This window comes from Orycteropus afer, unplaced genomic scaffold (genome assembly GCF_000298275.1).
Source record: "Orycteropus afer afer isolate SDZICR_OR568_19922 unplaced genomic scaffold, OryAfe1.0 scaffold00113, whole genome shotgun sequence".
In the NCBI taxonomy this organism is placed as follows: domain Eukaryota; kingdom Metazoa; phylum Chordata; class Mammalia; order Tubulidentata; family Orycteropodidae; genus Orycteropus; species Orycteropus afer.
Window position 1 is genome coordinate 2011058 of NW_006921700.1, and position 16782 is coordinate 2027839.

Sequence of the window (16782 nt, forward strand, 5' to 3'; positions counted from 1 at the left end):
ATTTCAGTATGAATGCATTTCCCTTTCATAGGAAAAAATGATGCACACAGAAAAATTAAGACTTAAAGTATAATGCCAATACTTTTATTTAAAGTAAGACATGAAAAATTAAATATATCTGAATTAAAATTAGGAGAAAGGCTGACAATACATATGCAACACTCTGCGGTCATCACAGTGATGGTGTAAACCAGGCCATGGGGCCTAATGAGATATTTTTATTCTGTTACAGGAATAAGCCTACCAAACAGATGGCACAGACATAAGATAGACCAGACAGTCTCCCCAGGTGCGGAAGAGAAATTAAATTCCTCATTATCCCATGACCACTATCAACCTGCTTACACATGTTATTTTACCATCTTTTTCATTTTAATGTTCTTTCATTGCAATTTCATTACAGGTTGAAGTTTACAGATTGGTTTATACTGAAAATATTTCATGTAAGCTGCTCCCTAATGACATATGGGACAGCAGAGTAATCGCATGTATAATCTGCCTCAAAGCCCAACCTCTGGGTTGTTTTTCTATAGACTGAAATGCCATCGATGGAATTTAGACATTAATGACCTTTAATTCCAAGGGACCTGCAGATCCTTGACCTCATCTTCGTGCGCTGTTTCTTCCATAATCACATCTGTACCCTTCTTACTTGGTCTACTGCATTGTTCACCAAACACAAAAAGTAGACATGAACGTTTTTAGTTCCATCATGTGCTTAGCACAGAGGCATATATGGTAGAACTTAACTATTTGTTGAAAAGGAGTACATTTTAAAAATATATATGCTTTATCAAAATAAAAGTTTTATAACAAACAAAAGAAGAAAATGAAAAAGCTAATGAAATTATACATAATTACGGGAATAGTCTCTATACCCTACTGTTGGTGGGTTCAAGAGATCACAGGGCCTCAGGTTATAACATAACGGGTAAGTCTTCCCCCTCGGACCTCTGAGAGCCTCCTGCAGTGTCGTAAAATATTCAGTATCACATGAAACCTCTTGTCAACTTTCAAAGCCGTGAACTCCTTTATATCAGCTTCCACTACAAAATAATGACCTAAAAAGAAAAGATATTAGTGTTAATTTTCATGTTGTTGTTGTTGTTGTTATGTGCCGTCGAGTCGATCCCGACTCATAGCGACCCCTCCTTGGGTTTCCGAGGCAGTATCACTACGGAAGTAGGATTGCCCAACCTTCCTTCCGAGGAGTGGCTGGTGGGTTTGAACCGCCAGCCTTCTGGTTAGCAGTCAAGTGCTTTAGCCACTATGCTACCATAGATGAGTTAATTTTCAGGATGAGTCTTTAATGTCTTAAAACTGGGAATATGAATGGCATTAGTCACTTTAACTATCATTATCCAACAAAAGTGAGAACTGTTATCTTGTTGAAATAATTATTCTATCAACTGACGCTTTATACTGTTTACTGCAGCATTTCAGAAATGTAGTCCTTATTCTCTCACTAGCTGCCTAATGGTGTGTCTTGAGCAATACACTTTTCAAGAAGCAATGTGGTGCAGTGGTTAAAACGTGAAATCCAGTGTGGCTTTATCATTTGACTTGATGGCTGGGCAAGTCACTTAAGCTCTCATAACCTAGTCTGCAAAATGGGAGTAATAACAGTACCTACCTCATAAGGACACCAGCATACTTTCTTTCACTGGGCTTCACGTTATTGCACTTCACACGTACTGCATTTTATACAAAATGAAGGTTTGTGGCAACCCTGAATTGAGCAAGTCTATCAGTGCCATTTTTCCAACAGTAAGTGCTCATTTCGTGTCTCTGTGGCACAGTTTGGTAATTCTCACAATATTTCACACTTTTTCGTAACGCTTTTGCACACTGACCAGACTACAGTATAGTGTAAACATCGCTTTTATATGTGCAGGGCAACCAAACATTCATGTGACTCATTTCATCGTGATACTCACTTTACTGTGGTAGTATGGAAATGCACCTGAGGTAATTCCAAGGTATGCCTGTATTATGAGGACTAAAAGCTCTTTGCACACAATATCTGTCACAAAGTAAGTGTAATGTAAGTGTGACTAACTGTCATCATTACTAGTCTAACTCACAGAGTATCAGGTATCCTTCCACGATCATATCTAGGCAGTATTTCTCAGCCATGGCACTACTGATGTTTTGGGTCTGAGAATTCTTTTTTTTTTTTTTTTTGTGGGGCTGTCCTGTGCATTGTAGGACATTTTACCAGCATTCCTGGATTCTACCCACTAGATGCCAGTAGCATCCCTATACTAGATCTAACAATAACAATGTCTCCAGACACTGCCAAATATCCCCTGTAGGCAAAATTACTTCACAGTTGAGAATTCTCTCCCTAGGTTAGAATTTTCTAGAATTAGCTTTGTTTCTCATAATTTAGTTTCATGCCAAACAGCGACATGTACACATACATATATCATTTACCTTTGGTATCCTTTGTTTCTTCTTCAATAAATCTGTGGTACAGGTTTCTGGCCACTGAACTCATAGTCTTTTTTGGTTGATGTAAGATCTTATATTTACTAGCTACTGCCTTGTTGATTTCTTTAATAACATCATTAATTTGGCAATAGGTTAAGCGAGATTTCATGTACCTATCAAAAAAAGCATATTGTTAGTTTTTCTTTTCAAAGAATCATCGAACAAAATTGTTTTCTTTGAAAAACATAAGTATCATGATTTTTTACAGTAGGTTGGGCAATCTACTTCTGTAGTGACACTGCCTTGGAAACCCAAGGAGGGGTCGCCATGAGTCGGGTCAGACTCGATAGCACGTAACAACAACAACAACAAAAGGTATAGTATCCTTTAGGAAAACAATTTCATGTCAACTTCCAAATAAACCTGAGATATCTCAGCAGCTGAAAAATTAGAGCTGGCAACATATGAGTGCTTGCCCTACCTGAGTATCTCTGTGTGCATTAATTAGAGCTGGGTTCAATTTTCCACCCATAGACAATTAATATTACAATTTAAAATAAGCTCCAAATTCTGATTCCAATGAGTTGATTAACAACAACATAAAATTGAATTTAAATGCTTAAAAATGTTTGTGAGCAAAACCAGAACCAAACCAAACCCAATGCCACCCAGTCGATTCCAACTCATAGCAACCATCACTGGGTTTGCAAGGCTATAAATCTTTACGGAAGCAGATTGCCAAGTCTTCTTTCCACGGAGTGGCTGATAGGTTTGAACCAGCTCTTGTGGCACAGTGCCTAAGGCATTTGACTACTAACCAGAAGGTTGGCAGTTCAAATCCACCAGCTGCTCCATGGAAGGAAGATGGGGCAATCTACTTCCATAAAGATTTACTGCCTGGGAAACCCAATGGGGGTCACTATGAGTCAGACTTGACTCAATGGCAGTGAGTTGTTTTTATTTATTTTGGTTTGTGAGCAAAGGAAAGAAAAATCTAAATAGTTTTCTGTAAAAACTATTACCTGTTCAGAGAATGGGGGGACGGAGGAAGGAGGAGAAAGAGGGAGGAGAGGAAAGGGAAGAAAGGGAGGGGAAAGATGAAGGACAACAAAGAAGAAAACTATGACAAAGACAATGACGATGAGGATTAAGGCGAAGAAGAAATGATGGGGTTCTGAATTTAAGCAGCAAAGTCAGAGAAGAATCAATATAGCCAAGCTCTTTTTTATTCCCTAGCTCCTTTTAAATTCTGTCACTCTACCTTCCACTCTTTCAATCTGGCCTATCCTTCCAATCACCACAGAATCTTAGAATACAAAAACTCACAACAGACTCTTAATTGTGAGTGGTCTGGACATACCAAACTGCTACCCTAAAGAGTGTCACAGCTCACTGGGAACAGAAGCCACTGGAGCTAGTAGACACTTCAAGGGTAGTGACAAACTCCTGGAGACGCAGCAGTGGACAAGCTTGAGAGTTGGAAAACTTCTAGGGACCCAGTTTATTTGGGTGGGAGAGAGGGTAAACTTTCCTGAGTCTTACCTCCAGGAGCTCTCCAGGGTCTCATGGTGATGATCAGAGAAAAATCCCCTAGGGCTTCAGGCAGGGAAGGGTCGCTGTAACCATTATGAAATAAGTCCAGTGGGAAAGCAACCATTTTGAAATATGCCCAAAGCCAGAGAATTCTATTCTCCATAACAAAGACAGTCCTTCAAGGGAATCTACTTTACCAGAGCCTTACCTGACCTAGACAATTGGACAACATCAGCTCCAATCTACCCTTCTTGTCTCACCTAAAAAACCAAACCAACCCCACTGCCATGGAGTCGTATCCGACTCATAGCGACCCCTCCTTGGGTTTCTGAGGCAGAAGGCTGGCGGTTCAAAGCCACCAGCCATTCCTCGGAAGGAAGGTTGGACAATCTACTTCTGTAGTGATACTGCCTAGGAAACCCAAGGAGGGGTCGCTATGAGTCGGGTCCGACTCGACGGCACACAACAACAACAACAACATCACTAAAGAAGTAGATTGCTCAACCTTCCTTCTGAGTGGCTGGTGGATTTGAACCGCCAGCCTTCTGGTTAGCAGTCAAATGCATTAGGCACTAGGCTACCAGAGCTGTCTCAGAAATACTTCTGAAAGTCAAGACCCAGGGTCTCAGGCCCACTTAAAAAACTGAGATTTAATGATAAGATTATAGATATCAACAAGTGTCCAGTATAATAGTGGATTACAACTGAGAGAGATGCAAGATAAAGAATGTATGTGAGAAGTTTCCAAGAAATCACAAAGACAAAAGCGACAACAGGGATACCTACAGATTTAAACACTGCCCAGCTTTTGGCCAAATGAACATAAAACCTCACACCAAAGGTCTATCAACTTCCGATCTCATACTGAGATCAAATATGTCATGTCCAGCTTGGAACAACTTAGAAAGCACGCTGAACAGCAAGAGAAAACAGTCTGAAGAGACAAGGCAAGCATCAGAATGAGACTCAGATATGGCAGATTTTGGAAGCATTAAACTAGTAATTTCAAATCACTATGGTTAATATGTTGAGGACTCTAATGGAGAAAGTACATGACATGGAAGATTGGATGAGTTAAATGAGTGACAGCAATGTTATAAGGGATGGGAGGGAGAATTGGGAATACTGTGCTATAAGATCCTGCAGGACCCATGAAGTGGGATAGTGTTACATGAAAGTGGACTTATATTAGTCCACTTTCTAATTCTGGGGCAATGTTCTGGTTATCTAGTGCCGCTCTGACAAGAGTATACCACGAATGGGAAGGCCTTAACAAACAGAAGTTTACTCTTACAATTTGGAGGCTTTAAGTCCAAGTTCAAAGTCCCAGGCTTTAGGGGCTGGGTGAAAGCCCCTCAACCTTGGGGTCCAGCTATGCCTCCTGCTCCCAGCCCACTGGAGCTAGAAGCATTTCTTCACTCAGACAGCTGCTGGCTGTTGAGAAACCCCAAGTAAAAAGGCACAGTCCCGATGTTACCAAACCACACAGCAGGCCATTAACTTAGATCCATTGTAAGTCCCAAGGTCGGCAGAGCATAGCAGGCTGCTGAGCAACGACACGGCTACATGCAGGGTCCAAGCGTGCCATAGGCTGGAGACCATTCTTAAAACTTCTCCTTATATACAGAAAGCAGACCACATACCCAAAGGCAGCTACTCAGCTGCTCACAGTAGATTCCACCATGGAGTTGATTACCAGTGTCATCATGGGGAATACTACATCCAGCTGCCCAGCCACTCAACCAGGCCCAGCCAAGTTGACACACAAACATAACCACCACAGGCAACCACTAAAAATGTTTCAAAGAAGTATAATTGATGTGTAAGAGAGGAGAGAAATACAATTATATAAAATGTCCAGTTAATACCAGGTGCAGTGTAGTAAATTACTTAGTGTGGCTTTTCTACCTGTAAGTCTTTGGAAACTCCAAGGTGGGATTTGCTATGAGCAAATGAGGAGCTCCTGATTGCTAAAGTTGTCCACCTGGAGTATTTCTGTTGGGAGTGGCACAAAATAGTGTTCTGGGAGGTTCCCACTCTCTCTCAGGTGCTTAGAGTTCTGATGCTATGATTGGCTAGTTTGGCCACTCTGCCAGGCTCAAAAGGAGGCCTCCTAGAGGCAGAACTCTCTCTGACTGCTAGTTGAGGAAGATGTGCTGCTGAAAGAGATACGCACTGCTGGGAAAGAGACACAAGAGACACACACTGCTGAGTGAGACACCGAGGGACACGCTCTGCTGGGAGAGAGACTGAGAGACTGTTGGCTGAGGGATGGTGGGCTGGAAGAAAGACTGTTTTTCCTGAACTTGAATTGTAGCTGGGTGCTTCCCTAATAAATCCCATAACCTGTGAGTTCTGTGTGGCCACTGCATTGAATTATCGAACCCAGGAGAGAGGTGATGGGTGCTTTGGGAGGAACGGTTGGTGAGAGGGTTAGAGGCAGCAGCTTGTCTGGCCTTGCAGTAAGTAATAGGCCTTGGGTTACTGATAGTGATTCTGTCTTCCTCTTGTGTGATTAGAGGAGGTCAGAAGATGTGGCCTCCATGTTTTTTTTTGTACTAGGTAAGGCAGAAAAAGAGATTAAAAAAAGAAACAAAGAACAAGTAGAAAGAGTTGTAAACTTGGTAGGTATTAAACCAACTATAATCACTTTAAATGTAATGATCTAAATATACCAATTAAAAAACAGTGCTTAAAAAAGTAAGATGCAACTGTATGCTTCAAGAAACCTACTTTAAATATAGACTCTGGTAAGTTAAAAATAAAAGGATGAAGAAAGATATACCATTGTAAAATTAATCAAAAGAAAGCTGCAGTATATGTATTAATTTCAGACAAAGCAGAAATTAGAAAAAGGAAAATTATCATGCATAAAGAAAGGCATTCAGTAAATGATAAAGGGGCCAAGTCTCCAAGGGGATATAACTACCCCTATGTGTCTACTTCTGTAGTGGTAATGCCTCCGAAACCCACGGAGGGGTTGCTGTGTGTATGTACCTAACAAGAAAATGTCAAAATACATAAAGCAAAAGGGATAGAACTGCAAGGGGAAATAGACAAATCCTACTATAGTTAGAAACTTCAACACCCCTACCTCAGTAAATGACAGATGAAGCAGGCAGAAAATCAGTAAGGATACAGTTGAACTGAACACCACATCAATCAACAGGGTCTAACTGACATTTATAGAATACTTCATCCAACAATAGTAGAAGACACATTCTTCTCAAGCTCACATGGAACGTTCACAAAGACTGACCACATTCTGGGCCATAAATCATACTTTATCAAATATAAAAGAATATAAATCATATAAAGTGCTTTCAGACTGCAGTGGAATTAAACTAGAAATCAGTAACAGAAAATTAACTAGAAAATCCCAAAATATTTGCAGATTAAATAATATACTTCTAAATAATACATGGGTCAAGGAAGTCTTATCAAGAGAAATTTAAAAATATTTTAAAGTGAAGGAAAATGAAAATACAACTTATCAAAATTTGTGGGATAACCCTTATCTATTGCTGGTGAGAATGCAAAATGATACAACCATGGAAAACAGTTTAGCAGTTCCTCAAAAAGTTAAAGAACTACCATATGACCCAGCAATTCCACTCCTAGTATATACCCAAAGGGAGCTCTGGTAGCATAGTGCCTAAGGCACTTGATTGCTAACCAGAAGGCTCGCGGTTCAAACTCACCAGCCACTCTTCGGAAGAAAGGTTGGGCAATCTACTTCCGTAGTGATACTGCCTTGGAAACCTAAGGAGGGGTCACTATGAGTCAGGTCTGACTCGACAGCACATAACAACAACAACATATACCCAAAGACTTGAAAGCAGCAACACAAACAGACATGTGTATGCCATTGTCCACTGCACCACTAGTCACAATAGCCAAAAAGTAGGAAGAAGTTGTATGTTCATCAACAGATGAATAAACTCTAAAAAGACCAAACTTCCCACCAAATGCAGGAAAAGCATTTGACAAAACACAGTCCCTATTCATGATAAAAAAAAAAAAAAAACCCACAAACTCTCAGCAAACTAGGAATAGAAGAGAACTTCCTGAACTTGATAAAGTACATCTAACAACAACATGCAGCTAACATCATATTTAATAGTGAAAAACTAGATGCTTTTCCCCTAAGATCAGGAACAAGGCAAGGATGTCCCCTCTCACCTCTACTATTCAATATCATACTAGAAGCCTTAGCTAATGCAACAAGACACGCAAAGGAAATGAAAGGTATACAGATTGGGAAAGGAGAAATAAAACATTCTTTGTTTACAGATGGCATGATTGGCTATATAAAAAAATCTCTAAAATGTGATCCAAAAAATCCTGGAATAAATGAGCAATTACAGCAAGCTTGCAGGATACAAGATTAATATACAAAACAAAAGCCAATTGCTTTCCTATATATCAGCAATGGACATTGGAATTTTAAATAAAAAGCACACCGTTTATGTATAAGATCTTCATGAAGAAAACTGTAAAACCCTGATGAAACAAATCAAAGACCTAAATAAATGAATATCCATATTCCTGGAAGATTCAATAGTGTTAAGATGCCAGTTCTTCCCAACATGATAGATTGAACACAATCCCAATCAAAATCCTAGCAAGTTGTTTTGTGGATAATGACAAACTGATTCTAAAGTTTGTATGATTCAGTACTCAAACACAATACTGAAGAAGAACTAAGTCAGAGGACAGACACTACCTGACATCACGATTTACTATAAAACTACAACAATAAAGATAGCCTGGGACTAGCTAAAGAATAGTCAACTAGACCAACAGAACACAATAGAGCCAAGAAATAGACCCATATAAATATGGTAACCGATCTTTGACAAAGGAATGAAGCAATTCAATAGAAAAAGGGTAATCTTTTCAACAAATGGTGCTGGAATAACTGGACACTCACATACAAAAGAAAGGCACCTGTTATAAGAATTACCTCAAAATGGATCCTAGACTTAAATGTAAAATGTAAAACTATAAAACTTCTAGCAGACAAAATAGGAGAAAAATCTAGGTGACCTTGAGTTTGCTGATGAGTTTTTGATACAACACCAAAGCATGATCTATAAAAGAAAATTTTTAATAAAACTGGACTTTATTAAAAACTTTTGCTGTACAAAAGACATTGCTAAGAAAATGAAAAGACAAGCCACAGACTGGGAGAAAATATTTGCAAAACACCTATCTGATAAAGGACTTGTATTGAAAATATACAAACAACTCTTAAAACTAAACAATAGTAAAACAAACAACCCTATTAAAATATGGGCAAAAGATGTGAATAGATAACCTCCTGAAAGAAGATAAAAGATGGCAAATAAGCATATGAAAATCTGCTCATCATTATCTTTTGGAATGTCATTAGGGAAATACAAAATAAAACAACGAGATACCACTACATACCTACCAAAAAAAACCAAAACCAAACCCATGCCATGAAGTCAATTCCAACTCACAGTGACCCTGCATTGGGTTTCTGAGGTGGTAAATCTTTAAAGAAGTAGATTGCCCTGTTTTCCTTCTGCAGAGTGGCTGGTAGGTTTGAACCTCCAATCTTCTGGTTAGCAGTCAGAGTGGCTAAAACTTAAACTGATAATATCAAAAGCTGATGAGGAAGTGAAGCAACAAGGAACTTGCGTTCATCACTGGTGGGAATGTAAAATGGTGCAGCCACTTTGGAATTTCTTACAATTTCTTACAAAGCTAAAAAGTCTTACCATATGACCCAGCAATCACACACCTAGGTATTTACCCAAAGGAGTTGAAAATATATGTCCACACAAAAACCTGCACACAAATATTTATGGCAGCTTTATGCATAACTGCCCCAAAGCTGGAAGCAACCAAGATCGCCTTCAACAGGTAAATGGAGAAACAAAACTTTGGTATATCCATGCAATGGAATTTTATTATTCAGTGATAAAAATAAAGACTATTAAAAAAAAAAAAAAGTTGGTATGGGCAACTTTTTTAGAAAATAATCATTCCTTTTCCACAAGAATTCACCTCATAGGACTCTATTCCAAGGAAATAAGAAACTGCAAAATAGACTTTTCTAAAAGACATTTTACTTTATCATTATTTATAATAATAAAGTCAATCCAAATACTTAAAAAAGGAATACTCAAATAAGTTATATTACGGTCACATGATGAAATATTGTACCACTATTAAAATACAAACTTTCAATAATACTTAATGATGGAAAAATGTTCTTGAAGAAAAAGAATGTACCTCTACTCCTCACTTATCGACTGTCTCGTTAACCAACATTTCCCATTTTAACAACTTTGAAAAAATTCTCATGTGGCGTCTCCAATGGTCCAGACCATATATGGGGCCCAGGGCATAGTCAGCCAAGGGTGTCCTCTGCAGACCACCCCAAACAATACACTGGAGGCCATATGAGGGATGGCGACCTACCAGCCAGGGGATGCCTTCTCTATTTGCCCACAAGGTCTTGGGCCAGCCAGGGAGGGTGCAGGGTGATGGTGGGATGATATGAAGTCACAGGTAGAAAGAAGGAGGCTGGGCAAGGGCCCAATAGTGCCAGGGAGGTCGGTGGAGAGAGATGGGAAGGGCTATTTGGGGCTGCAGGGCTGGGATGGATGGAAGAAAAGTAGGATCCCTGCCCAGGGTGGATGCCAGGAGGTGGCAGGCTACACCTAACCACTACCACCACCACCAGCCATCACCACCCTCAACCCCCATGGGGTCACCACGCTATGCATCCCAAGATGCACCGAGGGGGCCGGACAGGCAGTGAGCACCTGGGGTGGGGATGGGAGGACAATGGCACTAAAGATGCGGCATAGACCCCAAATCCTGCATAACACTGATTTCACACGACGATCTGGTTTTTGGAACCTAACCATGTCGACAAGTGAGGAGTGGGTATCATTGTACTTACAGTATAACTACAATGCTGTAACATTACACAACCAGAAATGCCTGTTATATATGTGTAATTAAACAGTATCTAGAAATAAATACCCCATCTTATCTGAATGGCAGAATTACAGATAAGGTTTTTTTCTGATAATAAACATTTATTTTCTCACAACATGCATTATTTGTATAATAAAAAAGTAACAAGAAATATAATAAATAAGTTTTAAGAAACAATAAAAAAGCAAAGCCCTGGAATTATGAGAACTTTAAAACATGGATTTCCATAATTGAGTCCTCATTAGTGTCATCTGTGAAAACTTGTTTTTGGAAAAATTAAAGGAGACCTTCTTCGGAGGGAGGTAGATTGCCTTACTCACCCTATATTCTCCTCAGTGACCCAGGGCCTGGAATGGAGCACAGACTCAGACTAGTATGTGGTACAAGTTAAGGGAAAAATAAAAGCTTAACAAACACAGTATTCTCCATTCTAATTCTCAAATCTGTACCACACACTCAAATTCCTAAAATTACTACAAAACGAAGGCTACTTCTAAAATATAACTGAATAAAACGGTATCACACACAAAAGGATCCTGGAAAGATCTTAAGCAATGAACTGTTATATCACCAGATGATGCTATGAAAAGAAGTTTTTATAATTAAATAAAAGATATGATTTAAAGTATCTTTAAGAAAAGATTTTCACAGCATCTAGATGCAACAATGGGTCTCTCCTCTTCCAGAGCAAAGAAGAATGAAAAAACAAAAGACACATGGAAACAATTAGTCCAAGGGACTAGTGGACCATGTGAATTTCAGCCTATATGCCCATGAGACCAGAAGAACTACATGGTGCCCAGCTACCACTGTCAACCATTTGGAATGGGATCAGTTCAGGAGATCCTGGATAGAGTGGGAGAAAAACAATGTGGAACATAACTCAAAAATCATTAAAAAAGACCACATTACTGGTCTTATGGAGCCTGGTGAGACACCCAAGACTACTGCCACTAGTCCCTTCAGGCCTGGAATGAAACTCACTCCTGTGGCTTCCAGCCAAACAACAGTCAGGCATACAGGGTAAACATTTACATTAGGTAGATACACTCTTTAGAAGGATCAATTATGAGAGAACCGAAAGGCAGCTAGCTCAGGGAGCAGGAATGCATAGGAAAGAAGGACACAGGGAAGTGGTAACTACAGGGAGGAAGTGAGAAGAGCTGTTACACTGTGGGGAACTGCAGTCAATGTCATGAAACAAAATGTGTACGAACTGCTGTATGAAAAATGAATTTGCTCTGTAAACTTTCACCCAAATCGGGGAAAAAAAAAAAAAGATTTATTGTGACACTGTTTTAGAAAAGATCAAAATTTGAACACAGCACATTAGTTAATATAAACAAACTTTATAATTTAAACAATCATGTACACTGATAATTTAAGACATAGTTAAACCTTAAAATTTGTCCTACTTACGCAGGGATACCATTAAACTCGTCAGAAGTTATAAATGGAATTTCCTTAATATTTTTTTGTCCTTTTGGGGCCTTATTTATGGGTGCAGGTTCTACGTTGCCTGGTTCTTCAGGGTTAAGATCCGACCCCTTAGCACTACAGAATAGACACACACACGTACAAGCAATCATCAGAATTAAGCCTCAAACTGAAAAGTTTTTCCCAGCTGAAAATAATCCATATTAAACATGCTTCACCCTGTTGTAACAATTTTGTAACCCACATCTTTTCATCCCAATTGTTCATGCAGATCTAAATAATGACAAGAATGTTGAAAAATTAAGTCCCTGGATCCTTAGTAATACAGCTCTACTTGATTTATGTGGTCCATACGCTAGACATCTTCATCAGATGTCCCACTGGCTCCACAAAGTCACCGTGTGCAGACCTGAGCCTCTCTAAACCCCTTAACAGCTTCTGTTCCTGACTTGTTTCTGAATATGGAAATACCAATTATCTTAAGGTTCTGTTTCTTCCAACTTATCCTTTTGGTTGGTGCCAGTCCCTGCCTGTTGCAGAGTCTTTTAGTTGTCAGTGATGAGCATGGGTCACCCTTTTGGTCCTGTAAAACTTTTGGAGCCAGTGAAAACCCTACTATGAGCATCTGTCCCATTTACAAATGGAGTCTAGACATAGCTTTAGCTTCTAGACTATTTAACAACAAGGGAGGAACAGAGCCTTTGCCAGCATCAAGTCAAGTCATATTGGTTTAAGGTTCCAAGAAAAAATACATGGGATACAGGAAAGAGCAGATCCAACACAGGAGCAAATGAAGGAAATTCCCAGGAGGGCAGGGAAGTGAGACACCAAGATGAGAGCTAAGCAACACAGAGGACAACCAGGCCTGACTCAGGAGACAGCTGTCATGATAAAGGTGTCCAATGTTATAGTCTCATTATCCCAATATGAATCCTAACAGGAGGACAGACTCTGTGGGAGCCTGGCTGATTCCTGCTAAGTAAGCTATTGATTTCCCCTTCAGGCCCTGCTATGTGTATCAGCTGAAAGCATAATTTCAACCTGAAAGCTAGGCTATAGTAAGTGCCAAACCCAAAACCCACTGCCAACGAGTTGGTTGCAACCCATAGTAATCCTATAGGACAGAGTAGAAATGCCCCATAGTGTTCCCAAAGCTGTAAATGTTTACTGAAGAAGACTGCATCATCTTTAGCCTGCGGAGTGGCTAGTGGGTTTGAACTGCCAACCTTTTGGTTAGCAGCTGAATGCCTTGGGCACTGCATCACCAGAGCTCGTCATGGTGAACCTAGAAGAAAATTCCTCCTATTCACCTAGCCATACATTCCTGCTGGATATCCAATGTCCAACCCATTGATGATATCTTATCAGATCTGTTTCCTAGTATTTACTCATGAATAATTTCTACTCTTGCAGGAAAAATCCCAAGGTTATGCAGAAGCCAGATTATGTGCAGGACTCTGGTGAGTTTTCTTCTGGGGGCCCTCACCCATCGCTGATACTATGACTCTTTTCCTACAAAGAAAGGTTTGTGCTGGCCTTTCATGTTCTCACAATGGAACAACATATTGTTTACGGAAACACAAAACCAAAACCAAACCCGTTACCATCGAGTCAATTCCAATTCATGGTGACCCTGCGTGTGCAGAGTACAACTGCTCTACGGGGTTTTCAATGTCAAGGCTGCCATCTTTTGTTAACAGATCACCAGGTCTGTCATCTGAGGGGCCTCTGGGGGGGTCTGCACCACCAACCTCGTGGCTAACAGTCTACTACTGTGGTGAAGTGAGCTCCTTCTTGTGGACTTTTGCCTTTGTTCTTTGGAAAAACAGCTTGAGACTTTTTCTTCCCTAAATCCTAAGGATTTATGTTGAGGAGTTTTCAACCCCAGAGGGTTTGATACTTTTGTCCAGGCTGACTGACATATCCTGGGTAAACTGGAAACAACTTGGTTTTGAAACTTTTTGTCTGGTCCTGGGCTGCAGCCTGCCCTGTGTTTGGTGTGCAACTTGCAGGGAATGGTCAATAGGCTATGCAAATGAGGTGAGTTATAGCCCAGCTGCTCCATGCAAATGAAACATCTGCATCCTAAGAACCGAAATAGGATTGGTCAATTCGTGCATCTAGTGGGAGTGCCTTGCCTTGAAATTAACAAACCAAAAAACCCATTGAGTAGATTTCTACTCATAGTGACCCCTCCTTGGGTTTCCAAGGTAGTATTACTATGGAAATAGATTGCCCGATCTTCCTTCTGAGGAGTGGCTGGTGGGTTTCAACAGCCAGCCTGCTGGTTAGCGGTCAAATGCCTTAGGCACTATGCTATCAGAGTTCCCTGAAAGAGGCAAGGAATCTTCTAAACAAGCTATAACACTAGTCAAGGGCTTAACACTGAAGACAGAGGCCCAGAAGGTGCCCAGCAGCAGAACTAGCAGAGACAAGCCCAGAGGGTGCCCAGCAGCAGAGCCGGTGGTGACAGATGGCAGGACCAAGAAGAGCCTGTCCCGAGGAGGCCAAGAGGACCCTGTCCTCAGGGAGCCGAGGAGGCCTACACAGTTGAGAGGAGCTCCGAGAGCAGTCTTGAAGTTAAGAAGGGAGACTTTGCCTACATACTTCCTGTTCCTGAGTTGAACCCTGTTCCTTAATAGACCACTTCACTGTAAGTGTGGTCTGAGTTCTATGTGGGCATTGCAATGGATTATCGAACCCAGAACAGAAGTAAAGAGTGCCATGGGAGAGATGGATGGTGTCAGAATTTGTAAAAAGGTTGGGGAGTAGAGGTGTTTGACCTCTACCTCATGGGAATCAGTTTTGGCTGATCCTGGCCACTATCCACCCTGCAGTTAGACAGGTTCTGATGCTATTACTACTCCCCATACTACTGATCCGCCCACCCTTTCACAAGGGCTTAACTGTTCGCACGACTCAGGATTCCTAAAGCTACGCCAAGGCAAGGTTACTGTGAGTGCCATTATACTGACCCCCAGAGGAAGCGCTGCATCAGAAGAGGTGTTTTCAGATACTGGTAACGTCCTATTTAATAACCTGGGTGGCAGGTACAAGTGTGTTTATCATTCTTTAATTTGTACAAGTAGCACTTGCATCTCTTTTCTGTATACATGATACATTTCAAAATTTTAAAAAATTAAATCAGCCATGGATTGTTGAAATTAACAAACCAAAATATACGTCCACCCTAAAGAAATATAATTTTTGGTGGCAGAGGTTTAGAGAGGTGAGAGAGGAAGAATACTAGAAAGAAAGAACACAGCCATCACCAAATTATAGAGACAAAGATGATGGATCTTTGTCATCAGGAAAGGAAGGGAGGACATGAAGAGACAAAATGCCACAGGGGCATCAGGGTAGCTGGGGGCCAAGGTGAGTGAGGTAGGTTGAAGAAGTCAGGTTCCCACCTGGATGATGGAGGATGGGAGCAGTAGGTATGCATGACTGGCTAACAGGGGAGCCAGGGAGCTCAGTCATGGGTATGCCAAGTTGGAAGAGAAGACACTCATTCATGAGATTGCCAGTAGGCAATTAAGACAGCAGAACTAGATGCCAGGCCACATAAGAGCATCTGCAGCAGTGTTAGGTAAGTATAGGGAATGAGAGTTTTAGGACACACCTATAATTTAAGGGAGCACAGAGGAAAATGAGGCAGCCAAGTCAGAGATGTCAGATACAGTGAAGAAAGTATGGCAGTAGTGCAGAAACCAGAATTTCAAACAGGGTGGAACAGCACAATCAAATCTGAAAAGTACAGCCAGTGCTTAAGAGGGATCCTCTGACCACTTTGGGACCTTCAAGCAATTAGCTTCACAAGAGTGATGGTAATGGAAGCCAAAGGTAGGATTTAGGGGCTCTGGGAGAAAAGGGAGGGCCTGGTGGTAGTTAAAGTACTCAGCTGTTAACTGAAAGGTCAGTCGTTTTAACCCACCAGCCATACTGTGGGAGAAAGATGTCGTGGTCTACTTCTGTAAAGACTGACAGCCTTGGAAACCCTATAGCTATGTGTTTTTTTTTGGGGGGGGGGGAACAGGAGAAGAAAGGGGAGGCAGCAAACATACTATCAGTGAACAGACAGAGAAGGAAAACAGCTAAGTTTTCTGTTGCTTTGGCTGTTTTAAGGACAGGAAAGCTATTTTTACTCTAAAGCAGTGGGCTGTGGCTCTGAAGGAATAGGGGGGATTTTTTCCCCCAGAGGACATGTACAATGTCTAGAGACATTTTTCATTGTCACAACTGGAGGGAGGTGCTGCCGGCATCTACTGGCTAGAAACCAAGGATACTGCTCAAGATCCTGTAATGCAAGAGGCGGGGCAAGATGGCGGACTAGGCAGAAGGATTGCACAGACCCTCTTCAACAAAGAAAAGGGAAACCAATTAACACAGACACAGAAGATA

The 16782-nt window shown here is 40.8% G+C and overlaps 1 protein-coding gene across 1 annotated transcript in view; it reads right to left on the reverse strand.

The window, feature by feature from the left end:
• Positions 1-912: 912 nt before the first annotated feature.
• Positions 913-16782, reverse strand: part of SKA1 (spindle and kinetochore associated complex subunit 1) — a 25743-nt gene continuing 9873 nt past the window's right edge. The window contains exons 4-6 of the mRNA XM_007943814.2: positions 12364-12498; positions 2437-2606; positions 913-1061 (exon numbers count right to left, since the gene is read on the reverse strand). Coding sequence (XP_007942005.1) covers positions 913-1061; positions 2437-2606; positions 12364-12498 — 454 coding nt within the window. The remainder of the gene's footprint in view (positions 1062-2436; positions 2607-12363; positions 12499-16782) is intronic.